This window comes from Eurosta solidaginis, chromosome 5 (assembly GCF_040869045.1).
Source record: "Eurosta solidaginis isolate ZX-2024a chromosome 5, ASM4086904v1, whole genome shotgun sequence".
Classification (NCBI taxonomy): domain Eukaryota; kingdom Metazoa; phylum Arthropoda; class Insecta; order Diptera; family Tephritidae; genus Eurosta; species Eurosta solidaginis.
In genome coordinates, this window is record NC_090323.1 from 192349386 (window position 1) to 192373276 (window position 23891).

A 23891-nucleotide genomic window follows, 5' to 3' on the forward strand; every position below is an offset into this window, starting at 1 on the left:
GCTGACCAGGGGCCAACCTATTCCAAATAAACTAGACAAAATAGTGTATGGTGTGATTTGCTTTAAATTTAGTATAGGGGTACTTTGGAGACTAGCTCATTATTTGAGAAACTTCTCTCCGGGAAGTGGATCAGGAGCCGACCTCTTTCAATAAATCGCATTTATAACGCGATTCGCTTGAAATTCCGTATATGCAGATAATATTTGAAAAAATTTTCATTCCGGGAAGTGGACCAGAGATCGACCTAATCTAAATAAAATAGTACATGGTGCGATTTGCTTAAAATTTGATATGGGGTACTGCCTTTCTTTTCGGAAACTGTACAGGGGCTAATCTATTGTAATAAATCGTTTTTATTTTATTATTTTATAATTTTTGTTCCCCGTTCGTTTTTGCCTGAAATTTGGTACATAGGTAGCTCTTTTTATCATAAGCCACAGAAAACTGAAGTTCCGGTTCAGTCATAACCGGAAGATGCTATGACAGTGAACATAATTTAAAACTTATAATATTCAATTAATTCGCTAATTTCTGCTACAGTCAAAATATGTTGCAACCCTAATGTCTATAAAAAAACACCGTACATATAGAAGATTATATACGACGAAAAATCATTGAAACATCACCAAAAATTTAAAAATAATTTAAAATGCTCATAGTCAAATTAAACAAGTAAGGAAGGCTAAGTTCGGGTGTAACCGAACATTACATACTCAGCTGAGAGCTATGGAGACAAAATAAGGGAAAATCACCATGTAGGAAAATGAACCTTGGGTAACCCTGGAATGTGTTTGTATGACATGTGTATCAAATGGAAGGTATTAAAGAGTATTTTAAGAGGGAGTGGGCCATAGTTCTATAGGTGGACGCCATTTAGGGATATCGCCATAAAGGTGGATCAGGGTTGACTCTGGAATTTTGTTTGTACGATATGGGTATCAAATGAAAGGTGTTAATGAGTATTTTAAAAGGGAGTGATCCTTATTTCCGTAGGTGGACGCCGTTTCGAGATATCGCCATAAAGGTGGACCAGGGGTGACCCTAGAATTTGTTTGTACGATATGGGTATCAAATGAAAGGGGTTAATGAACATTTTAAAAGGGAGTGGGCCTTAGTTCTATAGGTGGACGCCTTTTCGAGATAGCGCCATAAAGGTGGACCAGGGGTAACTCTAGAATGTGTTTGTACGATATGGGTATCAAATGAAGGGTGTTAATGAGTATTTTAAAAGAGCGTGGGCCTTAGTTAGGTGGACGTCTTGTCGAGATATCGCCATAAAGGGGTGACTCTAGAATTTGTTTGTACGATATGGGTGTTAATGAATATTTTAAAAGGGAGAGGTGGTAGTTGTATATGTGAAGGCGTTTTCGGGATATTGACCAAAATGTGGACCAGGGTGACCCAGAACATCATCTGTCGGGTACCGCTAATTTGTTTATATGCATATCTAATACCACGAACAGTATTCCTGCCAAGATTCCAAGGGCTTTTGATTTCGCCCTGCAGAACTTTTTCATTTTCTTCTGCTTAATATGGTAGGTGTCACACCCATTTTACAAAGTTTGCTTCTAAAGTTATATTTTGCGTCAATAAACCAATCCAATTACCATGCTTCATTCCTTTTTTCGTATTTGGTATAGAAATATGGCATTTTTTTCATTTTTCGTAACTTTCGACATCGAAAAAGTGGACGTGGTCATAGTCGGATTTCGGCCGTTTTTTTACACCAATACAAAGTGAGTTCAGATAAGTACGTGAACTGAGTTTAGTAAAGATATATCGATTTTTGCTCAAGTTATCGTGTTAAAGGCCGAGCGGAAGGACAGACGGTCGACTGTGTATAAAAACTGGGCGCGTGGCTTCAACCGATTTCGCCCTTTTTCACAGAAAACAGTTATCGTCCTAGAATCTAAGCCCCTACCAAATTTCACAAGGATTGGCCAATTTTTGTTCGACTTATGGCGTTAAAAGTATCCTAGACAAATTCAATGAAAAAGGGCGGAGCCACGCCCAATTTGAAATTTTCTTTTATTTTTGTATTTTATTGCACAATATCATTACTGGAGTCAAATGTTGACATAATTTACTTATATACTGTAAAGATATTGAATTTTTTGTTAAAATTTGACTTTAAAAAAAAATTTTTAAAGTGGGCGTGGTCGTTCTCCGATTTTGCTAATTTTTATTAACCATACACATAGTAATAGCAGTAACGTTTCTGCCAAATTTCATCATGATATCTTCAACGACTGCCAAATTATAGCTTGCAAAACTTTTAAATTATCTTCTCTTAAAAGTGGGCGGTGCCACGCCCATTGTCCAAAGTTTTACTAATTTTCTATTCTGCGTCATAAGGTCAACCCAGCTACGAAGTTTCATCGCCTTATCTGTCTTTGGCAATGAATTATCGCATTTTTTCGGTTTTTCGAAATTTTCGATATCGAAAAAGTGGGCGTGGTTATAATCCGATATCGTTCATTTTAAATTGCGATCTGAGATGAGTGCCCAGGAACCTACATACCAAATTTCATCAAGATACCTCGAAATTTACTCAAGTTATCGTGTTACGGACAGACGAACGGACGGACGGACGGACATCGCTCAATGAAATTTTTTTTCGATACTGATGATTTTGATATATGGAAGTCTATATCTATCTCGATTCCTTTATACCTGTATAACCAACCATTATCCAATCAAAGTTAATATACTCTGTGAGCTCTGCTCAACTGAGTATAAAAATAATTCAATTTGACAGCTCGAAAAATAATGTTTTATGTCTTTGTGTTTAACACATGCGACACAATTTGTACAAGTTTAGGGAAAATAAAAAATATATGGTTTAAAAGAAAACAAACAACAATGAATGGTGGAACAAAAAATGCAGTGATGAGTGGGAAATGATGCGTGAACTATGCGGCTTTTGGTTGTTGTATTTTGAGTATAGTGCCACGCAGGTGCCACATCAAAAGAAATTCTGAACCAAAGTGTCTTAGAAAAGAACCAAAATGTTTGAGGTTGCCACATTTTTTTTAAGTTGGATATTAAGAAAGTTGAAATTAAAAAAAAATTTTCGAAAATTAGTGTATCAAAAACAAAAAAGTTAAAATTTTTTTAGAACAATATCAATTTATCGTGCGCTCCATGTTCTGATATTGCAATACTAACTGGCTCCTCTTTCAGTCAGAAGCGGTTCCAGGGGGGGGACTTTTTTTGTATTGACTGTAGTGATGTATATAATACTAATCTACATAGTAGTTTCTTATCACAAAACGGATTTTGACTAATTTTTAATTTTTCTTGCTTTTTACGTTCTAGGGGGGGGGGGGGGGCGAAATTTTTTTTTTAAATATATGTAATAATAACGTAAAAAAGCAAGAAAAATTAAAACATAGTAAAATCCGTTGTGTGATAAGAAACTACTATGTAGATTAGTATTATATACATCATTACAGTCAATACAAAAAAAAAAAGGTTTTGTGAAGCGCGCTAAACTAACATCCTTGTCCATTGTGGGGATGACACCAGTGAGACAATGCTAATTGAAGGAATGACATATAATGTAACAACAGACGTATCTGTATCGATTATACTTTCCGTATTATCCAGCAAAAGACTCAAAAACCTCTCGTTACTCTTTTCGAGAGTTTTATACACCATTGTATCTTCCGCTAAAGTGAAGTGTATCTCAATAACATATCTGCAAATCTTGTGAGGAATGACAAGTACCTATCAACATAAGGACATTGGGACAGCCAAACAGCAAAAGGAAACCGTTGGTTGCACCACGTACTAGCTCAAAATTAGAAAGTGCATTGAATAAAATTTATGCTGCTTTATCCGCCAATCTAAAAAAATTCATTATCTGTGTTTTGTTACACATAGGCCCAGCGATAGGAAAACAGAATAGCGTCGAAGTAGGTTACCCTTAAGATTCAGAGACAAAGAGGCTGCTGTGGGGACACATTGGTGTAGATGTGTATGCGAGACGGATTGGTATAACCCATAATAACCACTGCAGAAGCTGAGAAGACGTAACTACCAGAGAAATGGTTTAGAATTTGCTGTGTAAATGCCAGAATTTAGTTAGTATACTTCAAACATCTTTTTTTGGAGCTTGAAAAAGGGGACTTCAAATATCTTTAATTTGGGTCACTACCTTGTCTAGTTGTTAAATACGTATTTGTATGTATGTATTTATTTGAAAATTTGTTCCTAGTACAACAATTTTGACAAATTATTTAACAGTGCTAGTCATGAATAGCATGAGCTATAAAAATTGAACATTTATAATAATAAATTAGATTAATCAAATTAAATTAAATATAACGGACAATAGTGAAATATTTATGTATGTAAATGTAAATCTTAAAACTAAAGAAAAGTAGTTAATAAATATTAAAAGACAGCAGTAGTGATGACAACCTTTGGCTGGTTATAGATTGAATAGTATTTAACAAATAAAGAAAGAAGACACAGAGAAAGGAAAAGGACTTAGAAATGAACATTTTAACAACAACAATTTGAGATCCAGTTTAAGAATCGTTAAAAAATGATGTTAGCTCTTTTCTGAAGTGCAGAGCACTACTTAAGAGTCGAAGACTGGTAGGTAGCGAGTTCCAAAGACGTATTGCAGTAACAAAGGATTGGCGCTCAGAGGTTAGCGAGCGGCATCTGATGTGCTTAAGAAGCACCGATCTTGATGATTGCAGAAAAATAAGCTTACGATATAGATAGTCAGGTTCCTTCGTGTGTATCTATTTATGGAGGAAGGACAGTGTTTTGACTTTTAAAAGATTTTCGAAAGAAATCTTTAGCAACCTTTCAGCATGTTGAGATACGTGGTCAAATCTTTTCAACCCATAAACATATCTAGCAATGTTGTTGTAAACAACATTTAGTTTGTTCTTGCACAGATAGTCACAGTTTGAGTAAATCACACAACCATGGAGTAGCGTAGGTATTAAGTACGCTTTAGCCAGAAGTAGTCTTATGTGCAAAGGCGTGAAATACTGTGTTAACCATAGTGTACGAAGCATTCCATACACTTTCCCAACCGTTCTAAAAATATGGTCTTTCCATGTCAATGTTTTGTTAAAAATTACACCTAAGTTTTTCGCCGTATCTACGTATTCTATAACGGAATTGTCGAACACTACATTCTCTAAATCATTAGTGGGAAAAGACCTTCTATGAATAACAATACATTTTGACTTATTCGGGTTTATACATAAGCCATTCATAGCAGCCCATGCAAATATTTGATTCAAATCGTGGTTTAAGTTACTTATGCACAAGCTAGTTTGATCACGAGGACAACACGTAAATAACTGCACATCATCAGCGTAGATATGAACATTACAATACTTAAGGACATCGGGTAAGTCATTGATGTACAGAACAAATAACAGAGGACCCAGGATAGAGCCTTGAGGGACGCCTCTTAAGACATGAAGGAAGTCAGACTTTTCACCATCTATACATACTGCTTGAGTCCTATCGCCGAGATATGATCTTATAAGGGCAACTGCATGACCAGAGAAGTTAAATAGGTTTTCCAGCTTCCTACAGAGCAGAGTGTGATCTACAGAATCGAAAGCTTTGGAGTGGTCAAGAAGTGTTAAGAAGGCAATGTAACTTTCATCCACTCGCTCACGAATTTCTTCTGTCACAGATAATAGTGCCGTTGTACAGCTCCGCTTTGACCTGAAACCGGACTGACTATCTGACAGGAGCTTGTATTCATGTACATATGATACGATTTGCCCATGTAGAATACGTTCAACGACCTTAGAGAGGAAAGGGAGTATGGCTATTGGTCGATACTCATTATTTTGTTTACGGATTGGAATAACTTTTGCAGCTTTCCAGTATATTGGGAAGACACCGGTCGTCAAAATTGAGTTGACCAAGTAAGTAATGTGGGGAAGGATTTTGGGAAGAATGACTTTTAAAAACTTTGAACATATACCATCAAGCCACATTGCGTTAGACTTCACAGAAAGTATGGCTTGGACAACATCACAATTATCGACACAAACAAACTCGAAAGGGCTAGTGTCAACATTAACACGCACGGAGTAGTTATCAATACACACATTGTCGGCTGAGTTTGGTAGTCTTACAAAAGTATTATTTATTTCGTTGATGTCGACATCAGGGGGATGAAACAGGTCACTTTTGGGCTTACCAATTCCTATTTGTTTGATTTTGTTCCACTTTTCTTTTGTATTCAAAGCAGAACTAAACTTATACTTAAAATAATTTGCCTTGGCCAGCCTTATGGCTTTGTTTGCAATAAGCCGAGCTGTTTTAAAGCAGCTATGCGCTTCGACTGTTTTGTACCTTTTCCACCGTGAGAAGGCTTGGTTACGAAGGTGGATAAGGTGTTTTAATGTAGCATTGAACCAAGGGCTATTCTTGTATTTAGGTGTTCTTATTTTTAGTGGAACGTGATCATCGAATAACTTATTTGTATTATCCTGCAGAAACTTTGTCTGGTCATCAACCGATGTTAACGTACGAATCAAGCTCCATTCAACCGACTCAACGGACACAGCAAGGGAATAATAATCTATATTTCTGTAATCGCGATACGCGAACGAACTTGGCCTACATGATGTTTGGAAGTTGTAGTTTAGGAATATCAGGTCGTGTTTTGAGAAGCAGGAGGCGGATAGTTGCGTGTAGTGAATCATTTTATGAAGATCATTGACAAAAAATAAATCTAATAGAGAAGAGTTAGTATTTGTGAAATGCGTTGGTATAGCACAGTTTGTGGGAAAAAGTCCCAGAGATTCCATGCTTTGTTTTAAAGTGGCATCCACCAGTAGGTTACTATTAAAATCTCCAGCGATGATAATATTGTCATAGTCTAATAGTAACGATTGAAGAAATTCAATAAACGCGGAAAAATCTACTAGTCGATTCGGTCTATATGCACAGCCGATAAGAAGCCTACTATTATTATCAGAAAACATATGAACAAACACATATTCCACAGGATCACCTGGACTAGAACAACAACACAATTTACAGGACATACTACTTTTTACATATATCGCAACACCACCACCATGACCACTTCTATCAACTCTGAAAAGTTGGTAGCCATTTATCTTCACCATATCATTTCTATGAAACGAAGAAAACCATGTTTCTGAAACACATATGACATCAATATCGGAGCCTTCTGACAGAAACCTCAACTCGTCAAGCTTTTTATAACGGCTTTGCGCATTGATATGAATAACTTTCAGCCCGTTGGCTTTTTTGCTGACTATGCGCAACAAAGTAGATAGACAGTCTTTGGAACTCAGGGACTCATTATCGGAGACCAACATTATAAAAATAATTAAGTGAATGATTAACACTGAATTTTGCTAACAACATAATTAATGATTTTGTGATGTTGTAGGTGAAGAAAAAGACAGAGAAGGAATAGATTAGAAGAGAGCAAAGAGAAATATTTATTAGCAGGGGGCTGTTAGTTAAGCCTTTGGTGGCCCTCCAGGGCGTTGTTCGCAACCGGCGTGACGTCTTCACGAAAGGAAGTATTGTTTTCCGGGTCGAGACTCTCGAGAAAACTCAGGCTGGGGACTGCTTCGGGTCGGTCGCCGAATTTTCGCTTTATATGCACCACACCCCGCATTGTGAACACCGATGAAACCTTTTTCCTCTTCTTTAGATGGATCGCAGCCTTGACGATCTCATAGTTATTTTTGGTCAGCGATGCATTAACAAAGATAGGCTCATTGGAATTTATTCCCACATGCACGAGTCGCAGCCCTTTGGTGTTTTTGTGGCGCCTGAAGCTCGCAATCGTTTTCAACAGCGTATTTCGGTCCGCGGGTGTGTAAAATTTAATGATAACGGCGGGATCAACCGTACCGTGGGGTAGTTTGCGTTTCGGCCGAAAAACACTTTTTAGGGGGGGTGGCTGTAAGTTTAGCGTGAAGTAGAGGTGGTGGAAAATCTTTTGTAAGTTTTCCCCTTCCTCGAAGGGAATCCCATGAACTCGGACGTCGCATGCAGCAATTTGGAGTTCTTGCTTAGATATAAAGTTTTCCTGCTTACATACTCTCTGTTTTAGTGTGGCTATTTCATTTTCGAGGTGCCTAATCCTCTCAAACATACCCTCCATGCGATTAATTCTACCACTTAACTCGTTTAACTCCTTCTTCAGGCCTTCAAATTTATCTTCCAGTTTTCTGCATGTAAACTCCATCATACGCTTTTCTGCTTCCATTATTTTATTGGACAACGAGTCATTGTACTTTATGAGTCGTTGGTCGATTGTACGGATGAGGTTAGGAGATGAATCGCTTAGACGAGGAGCCTTTTTAATTGTTTCAGCTTCATTGCCCCAAGGTCTCGCCACGACGCTTTCCAGAATTTTGAGACATAGTGTTCCAAAAAAATACTCCAAAAAATAGATGAGTTGGAACCAGGTGGCAGCACAGGCTTAGATGGTATAATTTATTTTAGGCTATCAACCGATAGATGGCGCGAATGCGATTGTTGAATTACTGAAAGCTTTCTGCACAGGAATTGGCGGGAGATTTTCAGTTGTTGGTAGCTATGTATATTATCAAACTTTCTTTGTTGTACCACTGTTGTTATTGTATTATGACAATTGTGATTCTCATTAAATTCACTACAAATGATGAGTTTCAGCTGCACTCCGTGCTCCACACTTTGGGAGTTGCTAGAGATTTTGATACTTTTGAAAGTTTATCTTAAATTCTCGACAGAAATGATAAAATTTTTGAATTATTTGCGCGCTCACTTTAAAATAATACTTCACACGAACAGAGCTGCCAGTTGGGTTGAGTAAAAAAAAATCAATTAGACGAGCTTTATCACATCAAATCTTCTAATAAATAGTTATTTGGGCGACCAAGGTCACGGAAATTATTTCTAGTAAGGTTGCAGTGCTGAAAGGATAACGTAATTCAGCGTTAGAAGAGCGCGTACCTTGCATTATGCACATTCAAAAGAGCCATTGGCAAAAAATATGAGCAGATAGATTTCTACCGCGATTATTCAACCCATGTATTTTTATGATGGCCAGCCCTGAGCAAGGTGTCAAAACTTAACTTGTATGGAAAGTTCGCAGATCTAACAGAAGTGGCTCTCAAAGAACAATGCCAGGCGAAATTCTTTAGATCCTTCTTGATATCCTACACTTGGATATCGCCAAACTGCAACGTCAGCCAGTTTGAGTATTAAAAACATAGGACACCCCGTGCTACCACAAAAGTTGCACGCAGAAACTTTATAGTAAATATTCCCAGCAGAGATGATTGGATGGAGTCGGTTCGGTGCTTCAATGCTGACGGCACGATTTCCATATTCACCGACGGTTCTGAGTTAAACAGTAGGGTTGGAGGTAAGGGTGAGTTCAAAGAACGGATAGTTCCAACTCTCTTTCAGACTACCTGCTCCTTGTAGTGTTTTCCACGAAGAAGTATCAGCTATAATAGCTTGGATAAGAAATCACACTACACTATATCAGCAAGAAAATCTTTATTTTCGGCTTCAGCCAAGTGGTTATAAAATCTTTTTGTTCAATTCTGAACTTAATACCAAACTGCCGCTGATGTCGCTCAGGTATACCTTTTGCCACATACAAGCCAATGCTAAAACAGTACATCTATTGATCACGTTTACTCCGTAATTCGCGATAAAATTGCACATAGGTAGGCATTTAAGAGTGTTAAAGATGACGAAGAGGAGAAAGCGAAGTCACTGCACGTGCAGCTGCTCAGTGTGGTATCAGAAAAAGCCGCCTGGGAGCTGTATTTCTGGGTAATTTACGATAGGTCGATTAGTACGACATCAAAGAGTTAGTTGCCGTTATCAAGTTCTCGAAATGCTTCGAAAAGGAGATCCTTTTGCATTATCTCAACGGTCCTCCTGACACTGTATGCATCCGCGGAAGCCACTAAAGTTAACCTAACCAAGGTATCAGTGATGGCGTGTGACTGATTTTCGTTGTCATTGCTTCGAAACTTTTCCTTCGGCTCATATTTTCTATGTATCTTGAGATAACTAAGTTGTTGTTGTAGCGCCACTGCTAAATGTTTTGAGTGATAAGAGTTCCTCGTTTCTTTTTTTTATGTTTTTCAATATTAGAACATACTGTCAAATGGATCAGTTTACCAGATACGTTAGAAAGAACCAGTTTTGGTTCAAGATTAACGAAAGAGGCAACCATGATTTTGAACATTAGGCGAAAAATCAACAAATTGTTTGCATGCTTTGCGCTTGCATACTTTTAGGCGCAGAATTTGATTCTTAAAAGTGCAGTTGAAATGCATTTAAAATGTTATTTTATGTATTTTCTAGAATAACAGAAACTAAATTTTTTTTTTCAATTCACAAACCAACATGACTACTTCGAGACACTTCGGTGCTTGTACGGCGTAAATTGAAATATGTATGTACATATATAGAAATATGTATGTACATATATTTAAGAATATCTAAACCAAACGTCATTACAGAATTTAAATTGAAAAGAGGAGAGATTATTTATTCCGTGAATTGAAAAAGTGAAACAAACCGTTCATACTTTTTAAAATATTTTGAATGCCATTTTTTTAACATTTTCATTTCACAGAACAAGTATTTCAACCCCTAATTTCTCGTAGTTTTCAAATATTGCGCATACGCCCCGTGTCTTGTTTTCAACGCAAAGTAACTTAACCTTTGTTACTGCAGCTCTCCTGACAAATTATTATGTGTTCATACATCTAAATGTATGTATGTATTTGTATATAAATATTGTAACGAATATAGTGAAATTCCGCTTGTTCCAAATCTTCTGCTAACGTTCGAATCACTAAACTGTTGAATAAATAACTCCAATATGGAATAATGCAAAAATGGTCTCTATTAGCCTACTTGAAAATAACACTTATACTTCGCAACTGATAGCTTGCTTAAATCAAACTGACTTGTCGTGCCTCAACTGTTGCTGCTTTTATACTGTGTGGTTTCCTCGTTGACATATTTCTAGGCGCTTCTATTTCTTGAATTTACTAGTTAGTTATCAGCTATAAAATTACCAGCTATAACTACGTTTATAGTTTCTCATATGCGCGTGTATATGTGAGCGATACTTGCACAAATTATTGCCTACGTATGGGAGCATCTCAGATAAGATATATGCATGTGTTTGTGCATCTCTCTCCGCTGCGTGTACGTACATATGTGCGGACATAATGATTGATTCATTTATGTAGATACAAGTGAGTGCTTCTTTTATTGTTGTTGTGGCTTCATTTACTTAGCATCAGACTAGTGATGTGAGTATCACTTAGTGTCACTAATATTCGTACGATATGTACACTATTTTCAATACCTCACCAACGATGACATAACGCTTCCTATTTTAGGTAATGATACCAATGCTACTCTGAGTAATGCCAACCAACTCACACTCACGGGTGGCCTCAGTAGGATGCATTCCATCATTATTTAAATTTTGCAATGCATTTGAACTTAAGCGAATGCATTTCGTATGGCCATAAACACACATAGTTTGTACATTTTTATGTATTTTTTTGCAATTTGTATAAACATATATACTAAAGGGTTTGTTGTTTTTGTTTGTTGTTCTGGTTTATGGGACAATTCAAGTATGACGGCTACATTGTCAGAGACGCGTCCATTGATGGATGCACATTAGGGTAAATCATATTTTATTGACATGTTTTGTATGGAGAAAGGAGAATATGAGATCATAGCTCTAAAGAAAACTCGTCGGTATAGTGCCTACCGTGTTTGCTTTTGACTGCTAAGCTTTTTGGTTTAAATAGTGGGCGAGTGAATTCAAACCACGGGGTAGCTACTCGCCATCAGGTGGCAAGCTCTCCGAATTTATTTCAGCCATGCATAGCTTCTAAGCAAAGACTAGCCCATCATGTATACCATCGACAAGTTGATAGCTGCTGGAATATCCTTCGAGATCTTGGATGAAACAGCATAGTAAACTAGAAAGCTTTCGATAGTTCAAGGACCACGCATTTGGCCTTTCTAAGTCTTTAAAGCGCTATGGTGGTGCTTATTAAATCCATGTTCTTCGAACCATCCAATAGGTACAACCACTTACTAATTGACATCAATGTCCTCTAACATGAGTCCGAGGCAAAGTGCAGCTTCCACAGGGTTGGACCAGGTAGAAGTGTTGGTTCTATATTGCAATTGTAGAGATGGTTATTGTCATATGGAAATACATTACAAGCGGGACATACGTTGCGTATGTCGGGGTTGATTCTGGATAAGAAATATTACAGTATCTAGATAAAAATTGATCCAGATTGATGCGCGTCTCCCTGGGGAGGTTGCTTTTCTCAAGTGCGAGTTCATGGTATTTGTCTTCAAGTACGGGGTTCACCCGACAATCCCTGGCATAGCGGTTCCGCCCTTTTATGGATGTTTGCTATGGAATCCATGCTGATGTTTAGTGGATTGAAAATTCGCGACGTGCTTGATATTTCATTTACAATGTTTCAGCTGGCGATAAAACAGATATCTATAAATATAAAGTAAATTGTGGATCTCTATTAGGAAAATGAAACCTGATTTCTCAAATATTTCGGCATCATCTCATACTTTGTAACGTAAAATTATGGACTAAGATTAGCCACCATCTAAGCAGCCGCCGTGGTGTGATGGTAGCGTGCTCCGCCTATCACACGAAAGATCTTGGGTTCACGCCCCGGGCAAAGCAACATCAAAATTTTAGAAACAAGGGTTTTCAATTAGAAGAAAATTATTCTAAGCGGAGTCGCTCCTCGGCAGTGCTTGGCAAGCACTACGTGTGTATTTCTGCCATGAAAAGCTCTCAGTGAAAACTCATCTGCCTTACAGGTGCCATTCGGAATCGGCATTAAACATGTAGGCCCGGTCCCACCCATTTGTAAGAAAAATTAAAAGGGAGCACGACGTAAATTGGAAAAGAAGCTAAGATTGACTACAGCTTCAGTATTTATTTCTTTTTTTTAAATCGGATCTATTGGAGTAGATTTTTGGGTGGTACAGGCTTCATTTTTTAGGTACCGACATTTTTTTCCGGATCCTTTTAAAGTTTTGAAAATGCTCAGCAAATGAAGACTAAGTTCTTTTTAGTGTCGTTGTGGTATATAAAAGATACCAATCACTGTCATTTCTAAACCATGAAAAAAACATGCCTTTGAATCTTAGAATGCTAAATGGGAGCCGCTAGCAAGATCACTCCGACACATTCGGTTTAAGGACAAGCTGGGGATTCCGTTGTACGGATGTATGCATTCGATTAAAACAACATTGTTCCCAGCAGAAAGATTATACGTTGTTTTTGGGACCCTGATTTCCCTTAGTAGGGATAATGCCTCTACCCTGCTGGTTGATATCCTGGTAACGGCAAAATTTGCCGATATTAAATTCTGTATAGAATTCGTGATGTGAGGGAAGGGGCCGGGATTCTGCGCCGCCAAGTTCTATCGTTTAAGCATGCAAACGAGCATATCTCCAAGATTCGCATAAATGGGAGTAAGTACCATGGGGAGAAAGACACGAGCGCATGAAATGCAATATGAGCACTGCCTCCGCCATGAACTAAAAATCAAGCTTTGTGGCCTCAACGCCTTGGTTGGCAATGAACTTGTATTTCGACCCAAAGTCTTAAAGTTTAACCTGCACGAAGAAACTTCATTTGGCGCCCGAATCATTTCTAGCACTAGCTTAAATCATAAGAGCATCCTTCAGGCTTATCGGCTGTACGTCCACCGGATCGCGGCTAAAAGCGCAAAACCCACAAGTAAAGCTGGATGTCGAAAGTACTCAAACGCAATAGACTGCTCAGACCGAACGAAACGAGAAGATTTGTCACTAAGAAAAAACTAAAGGCAGAAAGGCATGAGTGCGAAGAGCATAAGTAGGGGCTTCAAATTTTACCAAGCCCGCGGAGAATTCCTGTAAAAACCAAAATTGCGAACTGGTAACCGATGCCGAAAGAGTGCTTGGATTATGGAGGACAGATAAGTGAGCCCTAGGATATCATCCTAGCTCGGCTGCCGTTTCGAAAATGCCCCATATCAGAAAACGTTTGAAAACGCCTTATTTCATATAATAAGTTTCGAAAACGTCTTCCAATTTGCAGTGAGAAATAAGGTTTATAAAAGAATTCTGACATAGATTGTTTTTAAACAAAACCCCAGATGAGGCATTTTTTAAAAATGGTCTTAGCAGTTAAAATACTATAGACTCTCTGAAGAAGGTGCAAAGTAAACCCGAAACGCTTAGTAGAAAAAAACAAATTTTGCTTTTTCTTCCAAAAAATCCCACTGTAAAGCCCACTAAATATACTTGAAAAGACGTTCCTGGTTGTACTCCGATATATTAAATTGCTAGAAAAATTATGGTAAAAGCAAATAACAAAAGTACAGACAATCAGCCTTTCATCTTAGTTATTGTTATATCCAAAGCTAGGGCCATGCAAACAGCCATGTACAACTTCAAGCAAAAAAAAAAAATACAAACAAAAAAATCAAAAACAAAATTCAAAAACTTTTAAGATTTTTTTTTAAAGTTCAAACAAAATTTTATTTGCAACAATTTTTAAATTTTTAAATCATTTTTGTTTTAAAGTTTTTTACATATGTAGATTATACTTAACCTAAGCGATATGTAAACAAACGAAAATATGTTTTCGTAATTATGCAGCAAATCAATTTTTCTCAAATTTCTTTTGGATGCACAGCGAAAAAAAGTATAAATAAATGTTTGTTTTTTATTTAATAGAAAAAATTAATGAACAAAACGTCCTTTAGCAAAATGTTGGATTCGCTGTTCGGATTTGTTCGTTTGGCGTTCGGACGACAGCTTGATATGCTGAAGTTTCGGCGTTTCGGAATATGTTTAACTTAATGATAAATTATGAAGGTAGATAAGCGCCTCAAAATATTTGAAGTTGTTTTGTGCTAGGTATAGATGTGGGTGCAGGTGCTGGTGCGGGTGTGGGTGCAGATTGAGGTTCAATTTTTTATTTTTTTTTTCAACTTAAGTCTGTCTAGAAAAAAGAAAAAACGAAATAAATAGAACACAAAAATATATTTAAAAAATGCAATTTAGAAAATTTTTCAAAAACTTACAAATTTGAAAAAGCCAACAATTACACACATACAAAACTACATTGCAAAAGGATGTGGGAAGGGAATTAAGAAGACGAAGACTAATATTAGGAACACGAAAACAGTGCACACACAAAAACACGCACATTTGTGCACAAATTACTTGCGCTTGATTGAGCAGCTAGAAAAGCGGATAAAAATTAGCATCCTTCAATATATCGAAAGTATCAACAGTGGTGGCTTTTGTTGTAGTCGTTGGCGTAGTGGAGCTACGCGTAGCTATTGTGGCCGCAGCTGGCGCTGCTGTTGCTGCTTCAGTCACAACTGCTGCTGCTTCTGCAGCTACAGACGATATTAAAGCATCAGCTATAGCTGTAATTCTCACCTCAACATCGTTCACATCATCACGCTTTTGTTGTTTCACTGGTGAATGCTCTGCCGAAGATGGAGCGCTAATTAGCTCTTTCAAATCAGGAGTTTCTGAGTCAAGCAAGCTTGAGGGGATACATATGCTATTTTGTGGACTTAATGTAGCTAGAGGATTGATGCTAGTTGTACCGGGTGAGACTGCTGCTGAAGCTGTGGGCACCTTAACTGTTAAATCACCAAAGAGCGTAGATTCTTCTTTAATATCTGCCTCCTTGATCTTCTTACGTTTTTTGAGCTTCTTTTTAGTACCTGAGGGAGTAGTGTCACTTGTACTACTTTTAGTAGTTGAGTCCACCACACCAGCGCTGCTGTGTGGTGAAAATCTTGCCAGATTACTTTCGTCATTTGTCAAACTGTTACGTGAGTTACGTCGTGAACGTGATTTTGTGCAACGCTTAAGTGAATCAATGTCCATTTGTATGCTGCTGCTGCGGCGACTATACAATTGTGACTCGGAGTCATCTTCATCTTTGACATCGTCATATTCGTTGCTAGTATTTCTCGTCTCTTTGCGTAATTTCTTTTTACTCTTCTTCTTTTTAGGTTTCTCTGCGCGCTCGATCTGCTCTTCCACAACAGCTATTTCAGTTTCGCCTAACTCAAACGCGCTCTCTTTCTCTTCTTGTATTACGTCAGCGCTTAGTTGACTCTCATCGACTACATAACAAACGCCTTCTAAGTTTTGACTGAAAAGCGTTATGCTCTCACCCCCAAGACTAAATTTGCGCAAGTCTAGGCATTCATTCTCAGCTGTGGCATGTGATTGCGTTTCTGCATTTTTATTTTTCTCTATATTACCTAAAACGTCTTCATCATCATCTATTTTGAAATTCTTACGCCAATTATACTCCCTACTTGGTTTATAATTTAGGTCTACTTCAATATCTAACTCCTCAACGCCCTGTCCATGCAACTGCGGCGCATAGCCGTAACGTGTACGTAAGCGTGTAGCATGACTTTCAGTCTCAGTGGCATCACCCAAATACCGCAATTCTTGCCGCTCGTTTCTTATTAATTTGAGCGTGGCCTCTCCCTCATCTTTGCGTCCTCCCTTTTTGCGGTCACTATCGCTTGCACCGCTCATATCTGCCTCGCTTCCATCCGTTGTTACCGTTACATTATTATTTATATAATTTCTTTGCATTTCTTTTAATATGCTATCGTAGTCACGTAAGATGCCTGAGGGCTTACGATTTTTAATAGCCTCATCGTACATTTTATCAATTTCTGCAGAATCTGAATCGTAAGTCAGCATACTCGCTTCACCATCACCGCCAGCAGCGCCTTCTTCGGCCGCCAACAAGATCTCTTCATCTAACAGCAGCTGATCTATATTTTCTACTTGCTGCCAATCATTTGCCTCTCTATCCGCATATTGATCCATTTCACGTTCGGCTTCCTCACATTCCGATATCTCGTGATGTGATTCGTCGGTGGGCCCACGTTCGTTAAAATCGCATATATCTTCGTCTATTTCATCTTCTACCTCAACCACTGTTTGGCGTTCGTCTTCACTACCATCGGTATCTTCTTCTTCGGCCGCGTGTAAGTGTGCTTCAGCTGCTTCGTTGACAGCTTCAATTGTGAGCGCGCCTTCTCCACTCTCTTCTGTAATCAAACTCAATTGCTCGAAATCTTCACTGTAGAAGTCTTCTCGTATCCAGGTGCGTGTACCATTAGGCGTTTGTACTTCAATTTGTGAGACGAAGACATAATCATCATTTGGGTATTCTTCAACTGGTTGCTCTTGATTGAGCGAGAAACGTCGAAAATGATGATAGTTTTCTGGCTCCACATCTAGCTCTTCGTCGATCCCTTGCAGTTGAAAGAAAACTTCTGGTTTTTGTATGAGCGCCGAGTCAGACGCACGCCGTTCATTATCGAGAAAGTTGGCATTGAGGTAACGCGAAAACTCTTGAAAATTGAGATTTTGTTTCATGCGCTCTTCCAGCTCTCGTTTACCCGCCTCTTCGTCGATTTTGGCAATTTCCTGCGCCTCCATCTCATCCAGCGGTGAACGACTTTGACTACGTGAACGTTTAAACTCTGCGTTCAAGCGTCGCAGTTCTTGGCATTGTGTCTCCATTAAATCTTTTGACATTGAGCGTCCCTCTTTGGGTTTCGCACCCAAACGTTCCACATCAACCGCAACAGCTGAGGCTGTCACGAGCTCAGCTATAATTTTATCTTGTAGTTCTCGTCGTTCCCTTCGTACTTCACGCGACTCTGTTGCTACAAGTGAGGGTGATGGGCTGCGTGAGCGGCGGAAGCGTGCTGTTTGTTCGCGTAAAGGCACAAACTCACTACCCAAATCGAGAGATTCGCCAACATAGGTGGAACGCTTGAAGCCGCTTGTTAAAATTGCATCCTTAATACGTTGCACGTCTTGCCGCTCTTGCGATAGTGTACGTTCGTATTCGGGTGTAGTCGGCGTGCATCGCAAAGCACGTAAACGTTCCTCGTGAGTTGTGCTAGTGAGTTTGCTCTTATCCTCACTCTCGTATGTCGTGATTGGTGTAACTGTAAGCAATTCTATCTCCTCCTTTGCATTACTTAATTTACGTAAGGCCTCTGCGCCTACTTTTCGCTGTTTCTCAGCCAAAATACTCTCAATTTCCTCGCTGCATTTAGAGAGTGTACGATTTTGTGATGCTTCCAAATTGAGTAGTTTATTAAATTCGCTCTCTTCAACTGATTGTCGTGAGCTTGTTGGTGTTCTAGCACGTTTTGGTGAGCGCGATAACGAACGCGATGGCGTACGTGATCTACGCTCGTGCTCATCTTCTCCCTCACTCAGTTTATCGTCAATGTTCAAACCTACGCGTATGGTGCTGGGTTCAGGTGTACGTTCGCGCTCCAAGCGTTTCATTGGCGACTTAGGGCGTGATCGCTGTAAGCGCAGTGACTCAACTAAACTTGTCATGCTTTCAACCGAGTATTCGCTTCCTTCGTATCGACTGTCAGCAGAGGTTTGCCCTCCTAGCCCTTCATCACAACATTGTATCGAAATGATAGGCGCTGTTTGTGTTTTCGAATCATCTTCCCGCTCACTTAGCAGATGACCTACGTTCAAACCTACTCGTATGCTGCTCGTCTCAGGTGTACGCTCACGCTCAAAGCATCTCATTGGCGATTTCGAACGTGATCGCTGTAGGCGCAGCGACTCAACTAAACTAGTCATGCTTTCTGCAGAATATTCGTCCTCTTCATGTCTAATATCGGCGGAGGCTTGTCCTTCAGTCGTTTCATCATAACATTGTATCGAAATGACCGGCGCTGTTTGTGATTTCGAGTTGGAAGCAGCATCACCTACAATGCTGGATATATCTATATGCAACTGTTGAAAGAGCGCATCGTTCTGTTGAATTTTTTTCTTACGCCGATTTTCTAAGCCGGTTTTTAAATTGAGTGATGTTGGTAGCGGTGATCGTGAGCGCGAACGTAAATGCGCTCTCTCTGCGCGGAGTGAATCGACCAACTGATTCATACTCTCTCTCATACACTCTTCTTCCGCTTTTATGTGATTCTCTGGCTTGTGGTCGCTAAGTAGCTCTATTGGACTTGGTGTACGACTAACGTCGATTTGAACACAAAGTTTTGCACTCAACTCATCATTTTGTTTAATCTGCTTTGAGCGTCGCGTTTCCAGACTATGCTGCAGATTATCATGCGTTGGTAGTGGAGATTGCGAGCGCGATCTGCCTTGTTTGCTTTCTTCTGCCACAAGCGACTTTATATTTTCGCCCGACTTTGCCCCCTCTGTCGAGCTTGTTTCCGGACATTCAATCACAATTGTTGGTGAGTCATTAGTAGGGGACTCAACGGGGCTTTCGTTAGATGGCGTTGGAAGATTCAGTGTTTCAAAGAGTTTATCATTTTTTTCTATCAACCTATTGCGTCGCGTCTTGACACTACGTGAAAGTTGATCTGCAGTTGGTGGCGGCGAACGAGAGCGTGATCGAGATTGCCTCTCAACACGCAGAGTTTGCACAAGTAAATTCATTTCGATGCGATTAACATCAGCTTCTCCACTTTCAACATGGACTTCAGGGGAATCGGCAACATTTTGTACTTGCTTGTCGATTACTTGCGTGAGGCCATGGCGGTCCTCAGGCAGTGATTCTATAAACTCGACAACATTTGCTTTCGTTAAATCGCTCTCCATCACATTATCGGTATCATCGTAAACATCGATGATCTCTTTGCTCTCTTGTAACGACACATATGCTACATTATTTGGTTGCGGTGTGCCAGGTTGAGATTTTACAGGCGAAGGTTGACGTGAGGTAGAACGTGAGCGCGAGGGATTTATTGAAGCAGTAAAATCATAAAAGTCACTAATTCCTTCCATCAGTAGACCGTGTTGATTCCGCCAGGGAGCTGTATCCGGTGGACGTGCAACTACTATGGATGGGGTGCTAGGCGTGGTGAGCGTGGCACCTGATTGTGCACTGGCGCACTCTGTTTCGAGCTCGTTAGTTTTGTTCCATTGCTCTTCGTAATTATCCATTTCATCAACAAGTGGGCTGCGTCGTAAGCGCGGTGAAGCAGATTTGCGGTCAGTTGGTGAATTTTGTGGGGCTTGAAGCTAAGCAAAGCGAGATTTTGAAGCGTAGTGAGTGCAGTGAGGTGTGCATAGTTATGAGTATGAAAAAATAGTTAAGCAAGAAGCATTAAAATTAAGGAAGATAAGCAGTGTATAGATATAAAGCTTTATATAAAGATTGTTTGTGAAGTTAGTGGTAATGAGAGCACGGGTGGCACGGAATAAGTGATAAGTGTCTGAAAGGGACAAAAAGAGGTCTGCATGCCCCGCGCCAACAGTTACTTTTCAATATTTTGTGTCCTTATAATTTTAAATACACATATTGATGGATCATTTACATTCAGGCCTTTGGAAAGGGGTGGGGGGTTATTCTGAAGCAGTATTTTTCAACGGCTAAATATAACTCTATTGGTTTATTTGGCCACGACCTATAATATTTGGTATCTGGGTCAAATGAATCGAAGTCTAAGCGCTAACGAAACTATTTCGGGGCATACTCCAGCTCATTTCGGGTCGTCACAGCTATTATTTTATATTATATATTATTTTTATATTACAGAACTATTAGCAGAACATTTTCCTATTTTTTTCGGGCCAATTTCCGGATAACTGCAGCACCATAGTTGTTTCATTTGGGGATTGTTTTAGGGGACAAGTTCGGGGCTATTTCCGGACTACTTCGCGGCTATTTCAAGACTATTTGCAGATTGTTTTCGGGTCCGTTTAAGAATGCTTTAAGGATCATTTCGGGCTCATCTCTGGATCACTCCGGGACTATAAATAAATAAATACATGGCGCGATTTACCTCCGAGGAGGCGAGACGGGACCCACATATTTTATGCCGACTCGAGCGGCATTTGCAAAGCAGATAAATTTTCACTCAGAAGCTTTTCATGGTAAATGGTATTTGCAAATCACGATTAGAAAAATTTTCCGCTAATTGAAAATACTTCTTTTTAATTTTGATGCTACTTTGCCCAACCTAACCTTGCCCAAGAGTTTATCCCAGGACCCGCGATGTGGTAGACGGAGTCCGCTACCATCGTAAAAAGGCGGCTGCCGTGACTATCTGCGGATAGTTTGGTATCATATCCTGACTACTTCGTGTTCATTTAGTCAATATCCCCGGATCGTTAAAGGAAAGTTTTCGGGATGTTTTTATGATAATTTTCACATTATTTTTAGTATCATTTATGTACTACATTGAGGCAATTTCTTGAATTATTTCGGAACTATTCTCATTTCATCTTGGGTTTATTATCGGATCATTTCTGGCGTATTTCGCGATCGTTTTAGTTTAACTTAGAAATCATTCCTATTTTATTTTTGGGGTAATCCGGGATTGTCTACCTATTGGGATCGGGTCGGAGCTATTTCAAATTTTTAAGGATCATATCGGTACTATTCGGGTAAAATTCCGGTACCAAGAACGATTGTTGAGCATTGCTTTTCCCAAACAAAGGTCTAGTTGAGAGAGTGCTTGATACGAGTGCATACAATACTCTAGCCCGTACCCATGCTTGTTGACATATATTGAATCTGGAAGGAACGAGGTGTGCTGTCATAAAAAGACGCTTACTGAATTAATATACTTAAACTCTTTCGAACGATTAGGCTACGCCCGACGTAGCAAGTACAACCATGGGTACTCAGACTGCTCCTCTCGGTCCGACTCATATGCAGTATGCTTCTTTATAAATTAAATTTTAGAAATGGGTTCAATAAACTATCTGAGGTGATTGTTAATTAAACTATGGCACTATTTGCTGCTCCCGAAGGGGATAATTGGGCTCGTAGATTTTTAGCAAATATCTTTCGGCCCAGAAGAAGCAGTTAAAATAAACCGCATCAATCTGCCCATATATCCTGCTCTTAAGCTAACAGATAATTTTCTGGCACATAAGGAAGCGGCAGCTTGCATTATTTGGGAAGGGCAAAAGGAGCCCCTACTCTAAATCAGTTAACATTTATACATAATCAAGACAACAGAAAAACTTTTGGGAAGGCCCCTAAAACTACGCATTGCAGCCACCGGAGAATAAGCACTAGGACTATGACGATTGCAGCAAGTCTTCAGGAAAAATGATCTTTAAGTGCAATTTATGCATCCTGGAACCTTAGTCATTCGACAAGTTTTGTACCAATCTTCTAAAGCGTGTTTTCAAAAGTCACAGGCGGATCAGCACAGCAATCAATTCCATGTGATATGTGACACTCAGAAAAAAAAGAACTTAACCTCCTCTGGTAATTAAGCTTCAGGAGGGGTAGTTAGCTATTTTTGCTTAAGATTAAATCGCCGACTAACATGCTAGACTCAAACTAGGTATGTGATAGAAAGGACGTCTATAATAGGTCTTATGTGCCTGCATCGGAAATAGGAAAGGAAGTTGTTTAAGAATATTATTTTTTTCACATTACTGACGGCTCCATATTGTGAGCAAACGAATGAAGATGAAAATCTTCATAAAACTACAGGGCATTGGGCGGGATGGCCTCGAAGATTCAAGGTGGTCCTATTAAATCGTTCTCAAAACATAGATACTTCAAAAAATACTTGCACATAAAAAAGGACGAAAGCTCCTGAGTGCGTTAGTAGCGATGCAGTCGAGGGCGATATGCTGATGGGATTGAAGGGGTTGTGTAACACATTCCTTTCAAAGGGTTTCGATAGCTTTTCCAACCTAATTGTTAAACTCACCTACCTATGGCGAGGCCGTCGGCCAAATAACTCTCAATAATGTCACAAATGCTGAGCAGCCCAGAAGAGAGGCAGCAAATCAGCGATTTCTAAGAAACCACACTCAGACCTAAACGCTGGGGCCACATAAGGCCCCGAAAATATGTGAAGTATGGAACGCTCCCCTGAACGAATGCGAAAGTCGTCTCGCAAGTACCACAGGACTACCGGCCACAGCGGATTGTGAAGACGAGTATTATTTCTTCCCTGTAATTGGCCATGGTTGTGAACAACCTGCTCCAGTACCTAGAGGTGATGTCCTATGCTGATGACCTGGTAATCTTTGTCAAGGTGAGGAGCACAATGTCAGCAAGGAGGTAGGAATGTGGTAAGGATACTATACAACGTTTTAACTGTTTAACTGCATTTAAAATTCGATTATATAGTCAGGCGGATATGAACGCGGTAAGCCCTTGGCCGCGGGAGATTCTTGCGAACTGAACGTGACTGCCAATAGAGAATTCGAGAATTTCGCTGACCATTTGCTCTCTGTTTCGGGAGAGATGGGTTTCAAGACAGCTAAGCATGGGATTTTCCGGTTTCTGATCCTTTTGGTTACTTCAAAGTGGTCAGCGGTACTATTTTCAATTAAAGTCAGTTAAAGGAGTGTTAACTGAGGAGATGCACGTACCACCGTTAGAGAATACTGGAATGTAATATTTGCAGACCAAGTTGGATTGATTTCAATATATTTCTACCCCAGCTAGCCTATACAAACTTTTTATCAATTATTCAGGTTGCAAAAGGCATATATGGGTTCATCTCGTTTAAGTCCTGGAGAAATTGCTACCTATGCTGGAATAAATTTTGCTCCAGCTAGTAATTTAAAATTCTTTAAAAAGATGACATAAGGTCTCTTACTGCTAGAGCTCACACAGACCACTTATCATTTTATGCGTGACTGTACCCTAAGTTTGTTAGTTGTAAAAGTACGAGACTTACATTCGATTGTATATCACTATTAGTCGCTTCATCTGACTGTTTCTCTTGTTGGCTCTGTTCCTGTAACCAAAGAATATAAAAATATAAGCAACACTCAACTCTTGTTAGTATACATC

General features: G+C 39.3%; 1 protein-coding gene across 13 annotated transcripts in view; it reads right to left on the reverse strand.

Moving 5' to 3' along the window:
* Window positions 1–23891, reverse strand: part of Lmpt (Limpet) — a 958773-nt gene that overhangs the window by 390766 nt on the left and 544116 nt on the right. For 3 of the 13 annotated variants that reach the window (XM_067787084.1, XM_067787085.1, XM_067787089.1), the window contains exons 3-5: window positions 23776–23835; window positions 15284–20137; window positions 14567–15059 (exon numbers count right to left, since the gene is read on the reverse strand). The exons of 6 other annotated variants lie outside the window; for them this stretch is intronic. In XM_067787084.1, coding sequence (XP_067643185.1) covers window positions 15302–20137; window positions 23776–23835 — 4896 coding nt within the window. In that variant the 3' untranslated portion in view covers window positions 14567–15059; window positions 15284–15301. Of the gene's footprint in view, window positions 1–14566; window positions 15060–15266; window positions 20138–23775; window positions 23836–23891 lie in introns of those variants that run through there. 4 more of the 13 variants (XM_067787088.1, XM_067787090.1, XM_067787086.1 and 1 more) reach the window with 4 other exon arrangements.